Consider the following 11,887-nt stretch of genomic DNA (forward strand, 5'->3'; position numbering starts at 1 on the left):
TGCTTCCATGGCCAACTGGTGTCATGTGTTGAAAGCATCCTATAGATGTCAGTTATTGTCTTGATTGTTAACCATGATCCTTAACTACATTGTGTGTTGGACATTAGGTGAGGGACATCATTATAGTATTAATGTAGCTGATGTTCTCAATAACTGGTGCAATTTTAAAAGAAAATCTAGGCTTTAGGAATAGTCTAAGCAAAGAACCAAGAGATGGAGGAGTATTGTAGACCTAAAACTGAAGGGGAGCCCAGAGGGTGGACTTAAAGCCCCAATCCTTCATTTTGTAGAGCAGGAAAAGGTGATTGGTGTATGATCACATCAGCAATAAGCATCCTAGCCAAGACTGGAATGCAGGCCTGGGACTCCAGAGCCAGTCTTCTATTTGTAGTCTAATACTGCCTTCAATTTCAACTTTAAAATTCCCTCTGCATCAAGACAGGAATAGATAGTCTTTAATAATAAACTACAAATATATATTAAAAATAATATGAGGGCGGTTAGGTGGCGCAGTAGATAGAGCACCAGCCCTGGAGTCAGGAGTACCTGAGTTGAAATCCGGTCTCAGACTTTAATAATTACCTAGCTGTGTGGCCTTGGGCAAGTCACTTAACCCCATTGCCTTGCAGAAAAACCTTAAATAATATGAAACTTAAAATTCAGTTAGCTAAGCTTATTTCTGAAAAACACCCGATCTCTAATTGCATATGGTTATAATCTCCAGCCTTTTTGCAATTAAAATCCAGTGAATTTTTTTACTGTTGTTGAAAGAAACCAGTTGCAAAAAATGATGATGTATCTTGTCAGTGACTGCCTAACTTTTCCAATGAATGAATTGAGGACCTTTCAGACTGCAAGGAAAGCTAGCATCATTTGGGAAAATTCTAGGAAAGCATTGCAGTTTTACTCTACACTGTGAAAGAAACACAAAAAAATTCAAATTATTAAAATGTTTTGCCAAATTGAAATTTTTATTTTTATTCCAAAATATTAGGGAAAAATGCAAACCAAAATATTTGAATAAGACCTCAGTACGTCCAGGCCTGAAGAACTGTGGTGATGTTAACTGTATTGGACGGATCCACACGTACCTGGAGTTGATAGGAGCGATCAATTTTGGATGTGGTAAAAAATTTTATTTGTATTTTTATCTTGTTAAAGCCTTTGATCACTTCAAAGAGACATTTTCTTTCAAAGTCGACTAGAAATTGTTTCTTTGGATTGGCTTGTTAACCTTTTCTTTTTGACCTGCTTTTGAAAATTTCTCCTTCAAGATGATCTGACACCATGTTTAAAAGGACTATTCTTTAAAAATCAGATAAAGGAAAAGGAATTGAAAGCAGTCACCAGTCCTCAGAGTAACCATAAAATATCTCCTAGAAACCAGAACCCCCTTTTAAAAATTGTTTAAAGCCTTAGTGACCAGATTATTATTCCAGGAAACTAGCCACTCAGCTTTCATTTAAAAGAGCAGTACCCTACCAGTTTTGCAAGAAGGTTCCTTCCCACCCCCAGCTGCAGGTGACTTTCAGAACTGCATTTTTATCTTTGATTGGGCATCACAGTATATTCTGGGACATGAGGAAATAATTGGATCAAACTTTCCCAGACCAGAAGCTTCTCAGAATAGAAGGGGTATCCCTTTGTCACAGCAGGATGCCCATGGGCAACAAGGGAGCTCATTTCAGGGTGTCCTTGCCTGGACCACTGCCCCCTTCTCAAACTTGGTCATCAGACACTCCTGAAGGGGGATTGCTCTGTACTTCTGCTTCCAGACACAAAATACCCCCGTCCAACCCCAGGACCAGACTGTAGAGACATTACTGACCGGTTTGGAACAGTGGAAGTGCTTCCTTAGCTCTCAGTTAGACAAAAGTACCGTGAGGACAAAAGGCATTATTCTGAAAACTCCTGTTGCTGCAGAACCAGCAAGCCACCTGTGCAACCCCTGCACATCCCCAGCCCTGAGGGCTCATAGAGCCTAGGATAGAGGGCCAGGAGCTCTTGCTCTGGACAGGCTCCTCAGAGCTGGAGCTGCAGGTGCCCCAGGGCTTTCCCCTTCAACCCCTGATGTCGATCAGTCTTCTCTGGGATTGTTTCATAAAACGGTTTTCGTCCACACTGTCTGGCTTCCAATAGAGCAGGCCGTGTATAATAGACCTCAGCCTGCTGACAAGACACGCAGCAGAGAAGGAAAAGATGCCGAAGAAGCCTACCAGCTGGCACAGCGGCTGCAGTCGATGGTGAGCACCCTCAGAGGCCTCCTCAGTCCTGGCCACCTATCCCCTTCCCTCCCTCTCTCTTCCCATCTGTTTCTTCCTCTTTCCTCTCCCCCATCTCTCCTCTCCCTCTCCTGCCCTTCTGTCTTCTCTTCCTTTTTCAGTCTGTCATTTCGGTCAAATGTTCTTGCAGTAGGTTGGCAGGTGTCAGGTCTTTTTTGGTGACCAACATCCCTCTTGGCCTTTCATTTGTCAGCTCCCACTCGGTGCCTCTTTCTGTATAATTTTGCTAAAATCTGAACAAAAACCAAGAAAATCTTTACCACATTCATATGTAGATCTACTCCCAGATCAACCCATTTTGCTTAGGAGTTAATTGAACCAATGATGTTTCATTTCCACAATGATACTAGGATTCTGTTAGAATTGGAACCACTAGGGGCAGCTAGGTGGCGCAGTAGATAGAGCACCGGCCCTGGAATCAGGAGGACCTGAGTTCAAATCCGGCCTCAGACACTTAATAATTACCTAGCTGTGTGACCTTGGGCGAGTCACTTAACCCCATTACCTTAAATTTAAAAAAATTAAAGAAATAAAAGAATTGGATCAACTGCATGGCCCAGTGGATCATCAGGTGAAACCCATAGCTGTCAGCTGATAGCACTTGATTGATTTCAGTCTCCTCATTACAGCGCACACGCAGGCGACGAGTACGAGACCCATGGGGGAACTGGTGCGACGCCAGGGACTTAGAAGGCCAGACTTTTGAGGTAACATCTCCCTGAGCCCTTAAAGCTCTGAGCACCTTCCCTCTCCCTCCCGTAGCACTTGTCCTTCTCTGAATTAGGAGAGCATTGTTAACTGCGAACTAGAGTCCATCGAGACCTTGGACCCAGCCAGGGAGGTTCCTCCCCTAGGATCCCTGGACCTCCAGACACCTCATTTATGTCTGGGCAGAGGCTGGCTCTCCCCTCACCACTCTCCCCTACCCATTCTCCCCTCCCTACTCCTGGAGGTGGGATCCTCTTCTGTCCTGCTTCTCTTAGAGTAGTCAAAGGAAGAGATCTGAGCCAACATGATTGCTCCCCACCTTTCCTCTGTCCCTCCATCTCCCACCTCCAAGCTTTTGTTGTGGCTGTGCTCAGGGTTTGGTTGTCACTTCAACCGATTGTCCTTTGCCCCTGGCCGTGGGTTGTTATCGAAGCCTAAGCCCCTGGCTCTTTTTTCCAGGATGGTCATTGCCTGGGCACTCACTGGTCTTAGCTTTCCTAGTGATCTTCCTAAGGTGGGGAGCAGGGCCATGGTGACCATCCCTTCCTGGACCTCACCTAGCAATCATCCCTTTCTGGACCTCACTAGTACTGTGGCTCCTGCCAGGGGGAGGCATCTGAGCAAACTGTCTATATAGGGAGGCTTTTCTTGTGTGGGAAGCTGAGGGGCCTTTTGGTTTGGTGTTTGTGGTGACTACCCTTCACCTGGCATTCAGTGCCCCCCAGTTTCCTACTGGTCCATTTCTTGACCAATCAGGCTGAAGGATGTTCTTGATGTCAGTGGCATATGCAGGAGCATCATGGTGCGGGGGAGAGATATGTCTCTAGCGTTGATTCAGTGGGTTTGTCCTCGTTGGGGGCTATTTGATTAAGAAGGCTTTTGTTTCCAGCATCTCTCAGCTGAAGAGTTGGCCAGAAGGAGGGAAGATGAAAAAAACAAACCCACGAAGTCTCCCAAAGCTCCCAAGCAACCCAAAAGGTAATCCCTTGACTGTTTGGAAAGATTTCCTTGGTGTAAATGATTGAAGGAATGTTAGGAAACAATGTCCCCAGAGGTGAACAGATCCGTTAAGCTCCTTTAGTGTTTGGTAAGTCTTTGCTGGGGAGTGGCCCTCTGCTCAGACAGTGTGAACCCTCATTTGGCCTGTATACCCAGGCCATGGTTCTTCCTGCCACGTGCGGTCTTTACCACTTCCACTCTAGCGTCTTTAGCCTTTGGCCTTGAGGGGTTCATACAGAGTACATGTGGTGCCCCCCCATCCAAGGAAGGCAGGGAGGCTGAGGAGGCCTCCATCCCATCTGCTCATTATGCTCTCCCATTTGGGGTCATCATGTCTGGGTCTTTGCACACAGACCTTTACCTGGCAGGAAGATTTTCACTAGGGCTCGGGGCTCCTGCCCTTGTCTTTCCCCACTATTTTGGCAGTCACAGACTCTGAACTGGGAAATTTCCTCTAGTGTCTGCTGTTTGTGTCTTGGTATCCACACCATAGGATTATCTGTGGCCAAAGTTACTGTGGTTGGCCTATTCTCATGTGACGTTTCTGTTAATGTTGCTGCTTTCCCGCTGCTTAATCATGTGACCTTGCTGCTCTTCTCCCATTACTTGTAGTAAGAGAGGCATTGTTTCTTTTGCAGTTCCTTTGACCCCTTCCAGCTGATTCCTTGCAGTGTCTTCAGTGAAGCAAAGCAGGTACTTGTTGCCCTCGGTGTGTGACTTGGGTGGGTGCTGGGAAGTCAGACTCAGGGATTTGTCTGGTGGAGGCTGCTGTGGACTGGGCCCTTCCTTCAGCCAGAGGCCAGGGGTCCTGATAAGGCCCACATGGCTTTAAAGGCAGGCAGTAAAATACAAGGATCACAGAGGACCTGAAGGTGAGTGAAAATGGAGTTGTCCTTATTTTCCATCCAAATCTGGGAATTCCTTGGAAGTTCCATGAGCCACAGGCCAGGAGTCCTGCTTGCCATGGGTACCTCGAAAGAAAAGGAACAATCCTTGGATGAGCCAGAGGACAGCCCATGCTCTCCTGGGGAGCGCTCCCCAGGCCCTCCTACCTGGCCACCTCCTAGTGCACTGCTCCCAGCCCCCTCACTCATTGTGACAATCCTACACTGTCCTTCACCCTTGGTGGCCCACGGCAGCCTCCTGCCACCTCCTGCACATGCCTCACCCCCATTCTGCATTGGACCCCTGACATGGGGCTTTCTTTGGTCCTTGGGAGACTCAAGGCACTGGATTTGCAGTGGGGGGGGGGCCCACACAGCATCAGTACAGAGCGAGTGAGCACATTTAGAGGGGTCATGGCAAAGATTGGGGGGGCATCAGCACTGGTCGGGGAGAGAAAGTGGGGACTATCAGCGACCCTGCCTTTGTCTTTATGCTGTTTTTCCCTTTATATTTCAGGAGCCCTTTCAGGTGCAAGTGGCTTCAGAAGCACTTTTGATAATGGATTTGGTAAGGACCCAACTCTAGGTAGTCTGATCTACACTCTTATATGTTTTTGTGGCAGGCCTAAGGGACAGTTGGAAAGACTTGTATTTTGGAACTTAACTATCTTTACAAAGACTCTAAAAATAAGATTTTTCTTTTGGAGAAAAGCCAAACATTTGCATGTCCCCTTATTTTAGAGAGAATAAATTAATGTGAGGTTTTGCAAACTCTTTACCATCATTGTTATCCTATTAAGTTTCATTTATTTCCAAATATCCCTTGGCTGCTGCCTTGGATAACTGCAACAAAACCAGCCCCCTGTAATTTGGGAGTTTCTTGTTTCTGAAGCATCACAGGGAGCGCTATGCTTGGCTCACTCCTCCAGAGGCTGATTCTTCCATGGCAAGATCTTGCAAGTTGTCTCACTTGCCCTGTTCTTCTGACATTCTGGGGTGTGCATGAAGCCAGTGGGGGCAGCAGCCCTGCATTAGAAGGGGCCAATGAAGGCCCAGATCCCCCCCCACCCACCCCTGGCCTTCCCTCTGGGCTGCACTGTCCACTCCCCAGGCCCAACTCCCCTGGAGGCAGATCACTGATCTGAACAGCTCACCCCCACTCTGAGTGTGTTCTGTGTTTCTTACAGCATGCTCATGTGTCCATGGCAGAAGTCATTGGTCTCTTAGGAGGAAGATACTTGGAAGCGGAAAAGGTGCTTGAGGTGAGTTCGCTTTTCGTCCTTGAACTCACACTGATGTTTTGTTTCCTGCCCTTCTTTCTATGAAGTTCAGAAATAGTGAGGCAGAAGACGACTCAGTAGCCCCCTTTTTATGGACAGACTGGCTATGGCAAAGGTGCCATGAGCTCTTGCGCTCAGTGGGGGGGGGGGGGGCTAGAGAATGGAACAAGAGGAGTCTGCCTTATCTCTGGTGGGAGTGGGGAGTGCCTGTGGACCTGAGGAGACCCTCTAGGGCCTGCCTTCTTTCTTGAGAGACACATCCAGGAGAGTGCCCCCAGCCATGTTGGGCAATTCAGGCCTAATCAGAGCATGAGGTGGATGAAAAAGATCGTGTGGTTTTGTGTGTGTGTGTGTGTGAAGATGGAAACTGCATCATGGCCCAGTGTGATCTTAGAGGCTTGTCACTGATAGGTCTGTGCCGCTGAGCCCTGCAACAGTCTGAGCACGGGACTGCAGTGCGAGATGGACCCTGTGTCCCAAACCCAGGCATCCGAGGCCCTGGCCGAGCGAGGCTGCAGCGTGATTGGGTGGTACCACTCCCATCCTGCCTTTGATCCAAACCCTTCACTTCGGGACATTGACACCCAAGCCAAATACCAGGTCGGTCAAACTGTCTGTCTGTCTGTCTGTCTGGGTGTGTGTCTGTGCGTCTGTGACTACGAGAGAGAGGAGAGCAGCCCGATGGGAGGTGGTGCATGTTCATCCTGGGTCCCTTCCTTTCATTAAGGCAGCTGGGGGCTCTCTGAGATCACTGAGAAGTGTTTGATCTCCCTTGTGAGGTCACTGTGTGAGGAGCCACTCTTAGTGCTGTTGACTGGACTGGCCACGGGTTCAAGGGCCATATATAGCCCCTGAGGGTTCATAGTTAATACACAGCAAAAATACAGCTGTCAACCTGGTCTTTCTGACCCCAAGGCCATCCCTCTGCCCACCACATACCTACACTTGCAGACTGCTCCCCTTCCTCCAGCCCTGCTGGGGGGGACCTCCACAGCTCCCCCCGACCCCTCCCTCTGAGGAGCTCTTAAGTCCAGGCTTCCTTTGCCTCCAGCTAACCAAAGGGGAAGGAAGGAGGTACAAGAGGACAGGCCTCCCACCTCGTCATCACCCCCTCCCTCCCAGCCCCCTTTGCTTGTAATTACCTAGTCCCCTGAAAGCTGAAATGTTTTCTTATTTATAGCAACTCCCAGAATCAGGAGGTGCCTGTTTGTTTCTGATGCTAAGAGCAAATTAGGATTTTTTTCCTGCTTTTCTTAGATGTTAATTATATTTACTGGTGGGGATAAACACTTGTTTCTTAAATTATATAGTTGTAACTCGGCATTTTTTCCTCTTTGTTTTAGAGTTATTTCTCCAGAGGTGGAGCAGTGTTCATTGGGATGATCATTAGCCCTTATAATCGAAACAATCCTTTACCATATTCCCAAATGACCTGCCTGGTTATAAGTGATGAAATGAGTTCCGATGGTTCTTACCGTAAGTATCAGATGAAAACTCCCTCCTAGCTCTCTTCAGTGGAATTTTCAAGGCAGAGGAATTGACAGATAAGGAATTTTTTGTCCCACAGGGAGTTTAGTGGTATCTCTCAGACAACCCAGACTTGGAGATGGCTGCCCCCCACATACACACACGCTCCTGTGGAAAAGGTCCAAAAAGCTTTAAGGGGTCCCCCCCAGTTCAGGAAGAAGAGAAGTGGAGCTATATAGGGGTCTTCCAGAGCAGGCAAGATTCTGGCTGATTGGTGGTAGGGGGATGAGGTGTGACCCCAGAAAGCACAGAATATCTTGTGGGGAGGTCAGGGTGACCCAGGACTGTCCGGTGAGTGGTCCTGACTACTCAAAGAAACAAGGGGCATCCAAAATGGGAGGGAATGGTGGCGCTGAGGCAGGAAGCTTGGGGACAGAGGCCAGTTCTATCATTGCCATTGGGGAAATCTACTGACTTCCAGCTTTATATTTCTCATCAGTAATATGCCTTCTAGCTTGAAATGGGTCTGTAAGTAAGGAAAAGCCTGGTTCCTCCCTCACAAAGCTCAAAATTGGATGCTCAACTTAAGACAGGTATATAAATAGGCACTCTGGAGTATGACAGTCTAGAAGAGCAGAGAGAGAACAGGCCTTGGGGTCAGGATGACACAGGCCTGGCTTGCCTCTGACTGCCCCCCCCCAGTCACTTCTTCTCTTGATGCCACAAGCCCATCTCTAAGATGCCGCTACAGAGCCAGGGAGTCAGGTGCACTGGCAGAGGGTTCATCTTCACAACCGTGCCAAACCCAGTCCTGTCCAAAACCCCTAAAACAACGTATGACATTATTTCATTGGAGATTACTTTCTGATTTCCAAATGATAGTTTGAGAAGTTAGGTTGTCTCTAGTCTCTGACCAAAGAGGAGTACTGTACCCGGGTCAGACTGCATCTAATCTGGGCAGCAGTAGAAGCCCCCTTAACTTATCTTAACACCTCTGAAAAGGGGCTGATGACCCTTGTCCTGCTGCCTTGTGACACTAAGGCAAGGGAAGCTTTGGCATGGACCTTGGAGCAAGCAAGCTCTGGATTTTAATGACATTTCAGGATTCCTTGAGAAATCAAGTGCCCTGAAAAAGATCATTTTCTCTTTAACTTTCAGCTTTTAATTCTCTTCCTAACTTAGTCTCTTGTGGTTAAGCACTTAGCTTAGTATTAATAGGCAGAGTAGGAGCCCAAGAGTTTTTTCTTCTCTGAATACTTTAGTGGATGAAAACATTATGTCTGGCAGACGGTTTTCAGTGGTTTACATGCTGCATTTCACATCAGAATAATATTTTTAATAAGATGATTTGGCATTTTGGGGAACCATTTGAGGTTTCTGTAGATCTGTTCTCACCCTCCTCCTTGGGGACCACAAATAGAGTCCATTCCTTCCTTTTCTTTCTTTTTCCTATCTTAGTTAAAATTGAGATTCCTCCAGGAGCCGGTGAACAAATGCTTAGCACATGAATTCCATCCTCTAAATGGGTTTTTCAGAGTTTCCTGGACATTATGATCTCTTCTTTCTTCCTGATTTCCCCCCATTCCCTTTTATGGGCAGTTGACTAATGAAAGCAGTTGCTTTTAGCCCTAATTTTCTTTACTAAACTTTCAAGAATAGACCTTAAATGTCACTCCCAGTTTTAGGGTTCTTCACTTAATGTATCTCACCTACAGAACCAAAAGAGAGAGAGAGAGAAAGGTTGTCCCAGATAACCGTACCAGGCAGATTGAAATCATGAGGAAAACATCATTTAAGACTAATGGATGGGGGTGGCTAGGTGGCACAGTGGATAAAGCGCCGGCCCTGGAGTCAGGAGTACCTGGTTTCAAATCCGATCTCAGACACTTAATAATTACCTAGCTGTGTGGCCTTGGGCAAGCCACTTAACTCCAGTTGCCTTGCAAAAACCTAAAACAAACAAAAGGAAAAAAAGACTAATGGATGAATCCTTCTTGGAGAGGCCTTCCCTCATGCTCCTCTTCCCACCTACCTCCAGTCACCATATCTATTTTATGTACATCCTACATTAATTTGTCTCCAATCATGTATAGGTTGTAGGCTTCTTTTTTTTAATTAAAGATTTTATTTATTTTGAGTTTTACAATTTTTCCCCCAATCTTACTTCTCTCCCCCCACCCTGCCACAGAAAGCAATTTGTCCGTCTTTATTTTTTTCCATGTTGTACATTGATCCAAATTGAGTGTGATGAGAGAGAAATCCTGTCCTTAGGGAAGAAACATAAAGTATAAGAGATAACAAGATCAGACAATAAGATATCAGTTTTTTTTTTCTAAATTAAAGGGAATAGTCCTTGAACTTTGTTCAAACTCCACAGCTCTTTATCTGGATACAGATGATTCATTGCAGATACCCCAAAGTTTTCCCTGATTATTGCACTGATGGAATGAGCGAGTCCATCAAGCTTTATCATTGCCCCCATGTTGCTGTTAGAGTATAGTGTTTTTCTGATTCTGCTCATCTCACTCAGCATCAGTTCATGCAAATCCCTCCAAGCTTCCCTGAATTCCCATCCCTCTTGGTTTCCAATAGAACAAGAGTATTCCATGACATACATATACCACAGTTTGCTAAGCCATTCCCCAATTGAAGGACATTTACTTGATTTCCAATTCTTTGCCACCACAAACAGAGCTGCTATGAATATTTTTGTACAAGTGATGTTTTTACCCTTTTTTCATCATCTCTTCAGGGTATAGACCCAGTAGTGGTATTGCTGGATCAAAGGGGATGCACATTTTTGTTGTCCTTTGGGCGGAGTTCCAGATTTCTCTCTAGAAAGGTTGGGTGAGTTCACAGCTCCACCAACAATGCATTAGTGTCCCAGATTTCCCTCAACCTTTCCAACAATGATCGTTGTCCTTTCTGGTCATATTGGCCAGTCTGAGAGGTGTGAGGTGGTACCTCAGAGAATGTAGGCTTCTTGAGGGCAGGGCCCATCTTATTCTGTATTTCCAGTGGCCAGCCTGCTGTCTGCCATCTGTAGTGCTCAATAAATCCTGGCTGATTGGTTAACTAAAAAGGCAGAATTTTTTTTTAAATAATCAGATTTAGTTGTATGTGGATATATATATATATATATATATATATATATATATGGATTTTACATAAAAATGTATGTAATATATATAATATATAGACAGTCATACAAATATGCTTGTATGCATGCCAACAACAGAGGCATCCATTTACACCTCCCCCTTCCCCAGTTCTGCCCTCCTTCTCCAGAGCAGTGTATGGCAGTCTCCCTCAGAGCCCATCTCCAAGAGACTTTGTGCAGGGAACCTGGGAAATGGGTTCCCAGGGGGGACACTTGCTGGCACTCCTGGGCAAGTCCCTTTGCTTCTCCAAGACAGAATTTCCTCATCTATTAACAGAGTTTTTGGTAAACCTCTTCTGTATTTTGGTAAAATTGTATTTTTCAGTCCTTGCCCAGTTGAGTGAGTGCCTGCTGGGAGGCCCCAGGAAGCTGGTCAGGCTCAGCTCCTTCATTGTAAGAAAAATCAAGAACAGTGGTTGATGGAAATGATGCTTTTGTCCTTGTTCCTAGGTGTTCCTTACAAATTTGATGTACAGCAGATGTTAGGAGCACCTCGATGGGAATTGGTGTTTGAGAAAACAAGATGGATGATTGAAAAATATCGACTTTCCCCCAGGTAGAGTCCCTCCCCTAGAGCTACCATGAATCTGCATTGTCATGCTTTAAAGAAAGCCCAAGTTTGATGTAAAATTGGACTCAGCCACCCTGGACCTGATGAGTTCCTCTTCTTTGTTTCCTTACTCTCTTTTTCTCTTCTTCCACAGCGGTGTCCCCATGGATAAAATCTTTCACCGGGATTCTGACCTGACTTGTTTGCAAAAAGTAAGCAGCCTTTTAAAAATTGGTTTCATTGTTCATAGAATCAGAAGCTATTCATCTCTGTGTGTTATCCCATGGTGCCAAGTGCTTCATGGATGAATTTATTGTAGTTTCCTTTTATTGCTTCTCCCTTTCTAAAATTAATTTCCAAGAGATAATTAGAAATGTGTTTTGGTGCCTGCGCTTACATATGAAATGACAATGCCCAAGAAGACACACTTGTAGCACTGGGGGATAAACTTCTCACAGATTATCCATCACATACAGTGGATAGATGACATTTTTCTCATTTTCTTAAATATAAGGAGTATTATGGTGAAGTCTCCACTTTGCATTTGATCACTTGAG

General features: G+C 45.8%; 1 protein-coding gene across 8 annotated transcripts in view; it reads left to right on the forward strand.

Annotated features, from left to right (window-relative positions):
- MYSM1 (Myb like, SWIRM and MPN domains 1) overlaps positions 1 to 11,887 on the forward strand; it is a 56,020-nt gene that overhangs the window by 11,779 nt on the left and 32,354 nt on the right. For all 8 annotated transcript variants that reach the window (XM_074221317.1, XM_074221320.1, XM_074221321.1 and 5 more), the window contains 11 exons: positions 995 to 1,125; positions 2,140 to 2,243; positions 2,912 to 2,989; positions 3,880 to 3,968; positions 4,628 to 4,682; positions 5,391 to 5,441; positions 6,061 to 6,135; positions 6,565 to 6,753; positions 7,497 to 7,629; positions 11,231 to 11,336; positions 11,485 to 11,542. In XM_074221317.1, the coding sequence (XP_074077418.1) occupies positions 995 to 1,125; positions 2,140 to 2,243; positions 2,912 to 2,989; positions 3,880 to 3,968; positions 4,628 to 4,682; positions 5,391 to 5,441; positions 6,061 to 6,135; positions 6,565 to 6,753; positions 7,497 to 7,629; positions 11,231 to 11,336; positions 11,485 to 11,542 (1,069 nt within the window). The remainder of the gene's footprint in view (positions 1 to 994; positions 1,126 to 2,139; positions 2,244 to 2,911; positions 2,990 to 3,879; positions 3,969 to 4,627; positions 4,683 to 5,390; positions 5,442 to 6,060; positions 6,136 to 6,564; positions 6,754 to 7,496; positions 7,630 to 11,230; positions 11,337 to 11,484; positions 11,543 to 11,887) is intronic.

This window comes from Macrotis lagotis, chromosome 2 (genome assembly GCF_037893015.1).
Source record: "Macrotis lagotis isolate mMagLag1 chromosome 2, bilby.v1.9.chrom.fasta, whole genome shotgun sequence".
Classification (NCBI taxonomy): Eukaryota; Metazoa; Chordata; class Mammalia; order Peramelemorphia; family Peramelidae; genus Macrotis; species Macrotis lagotis.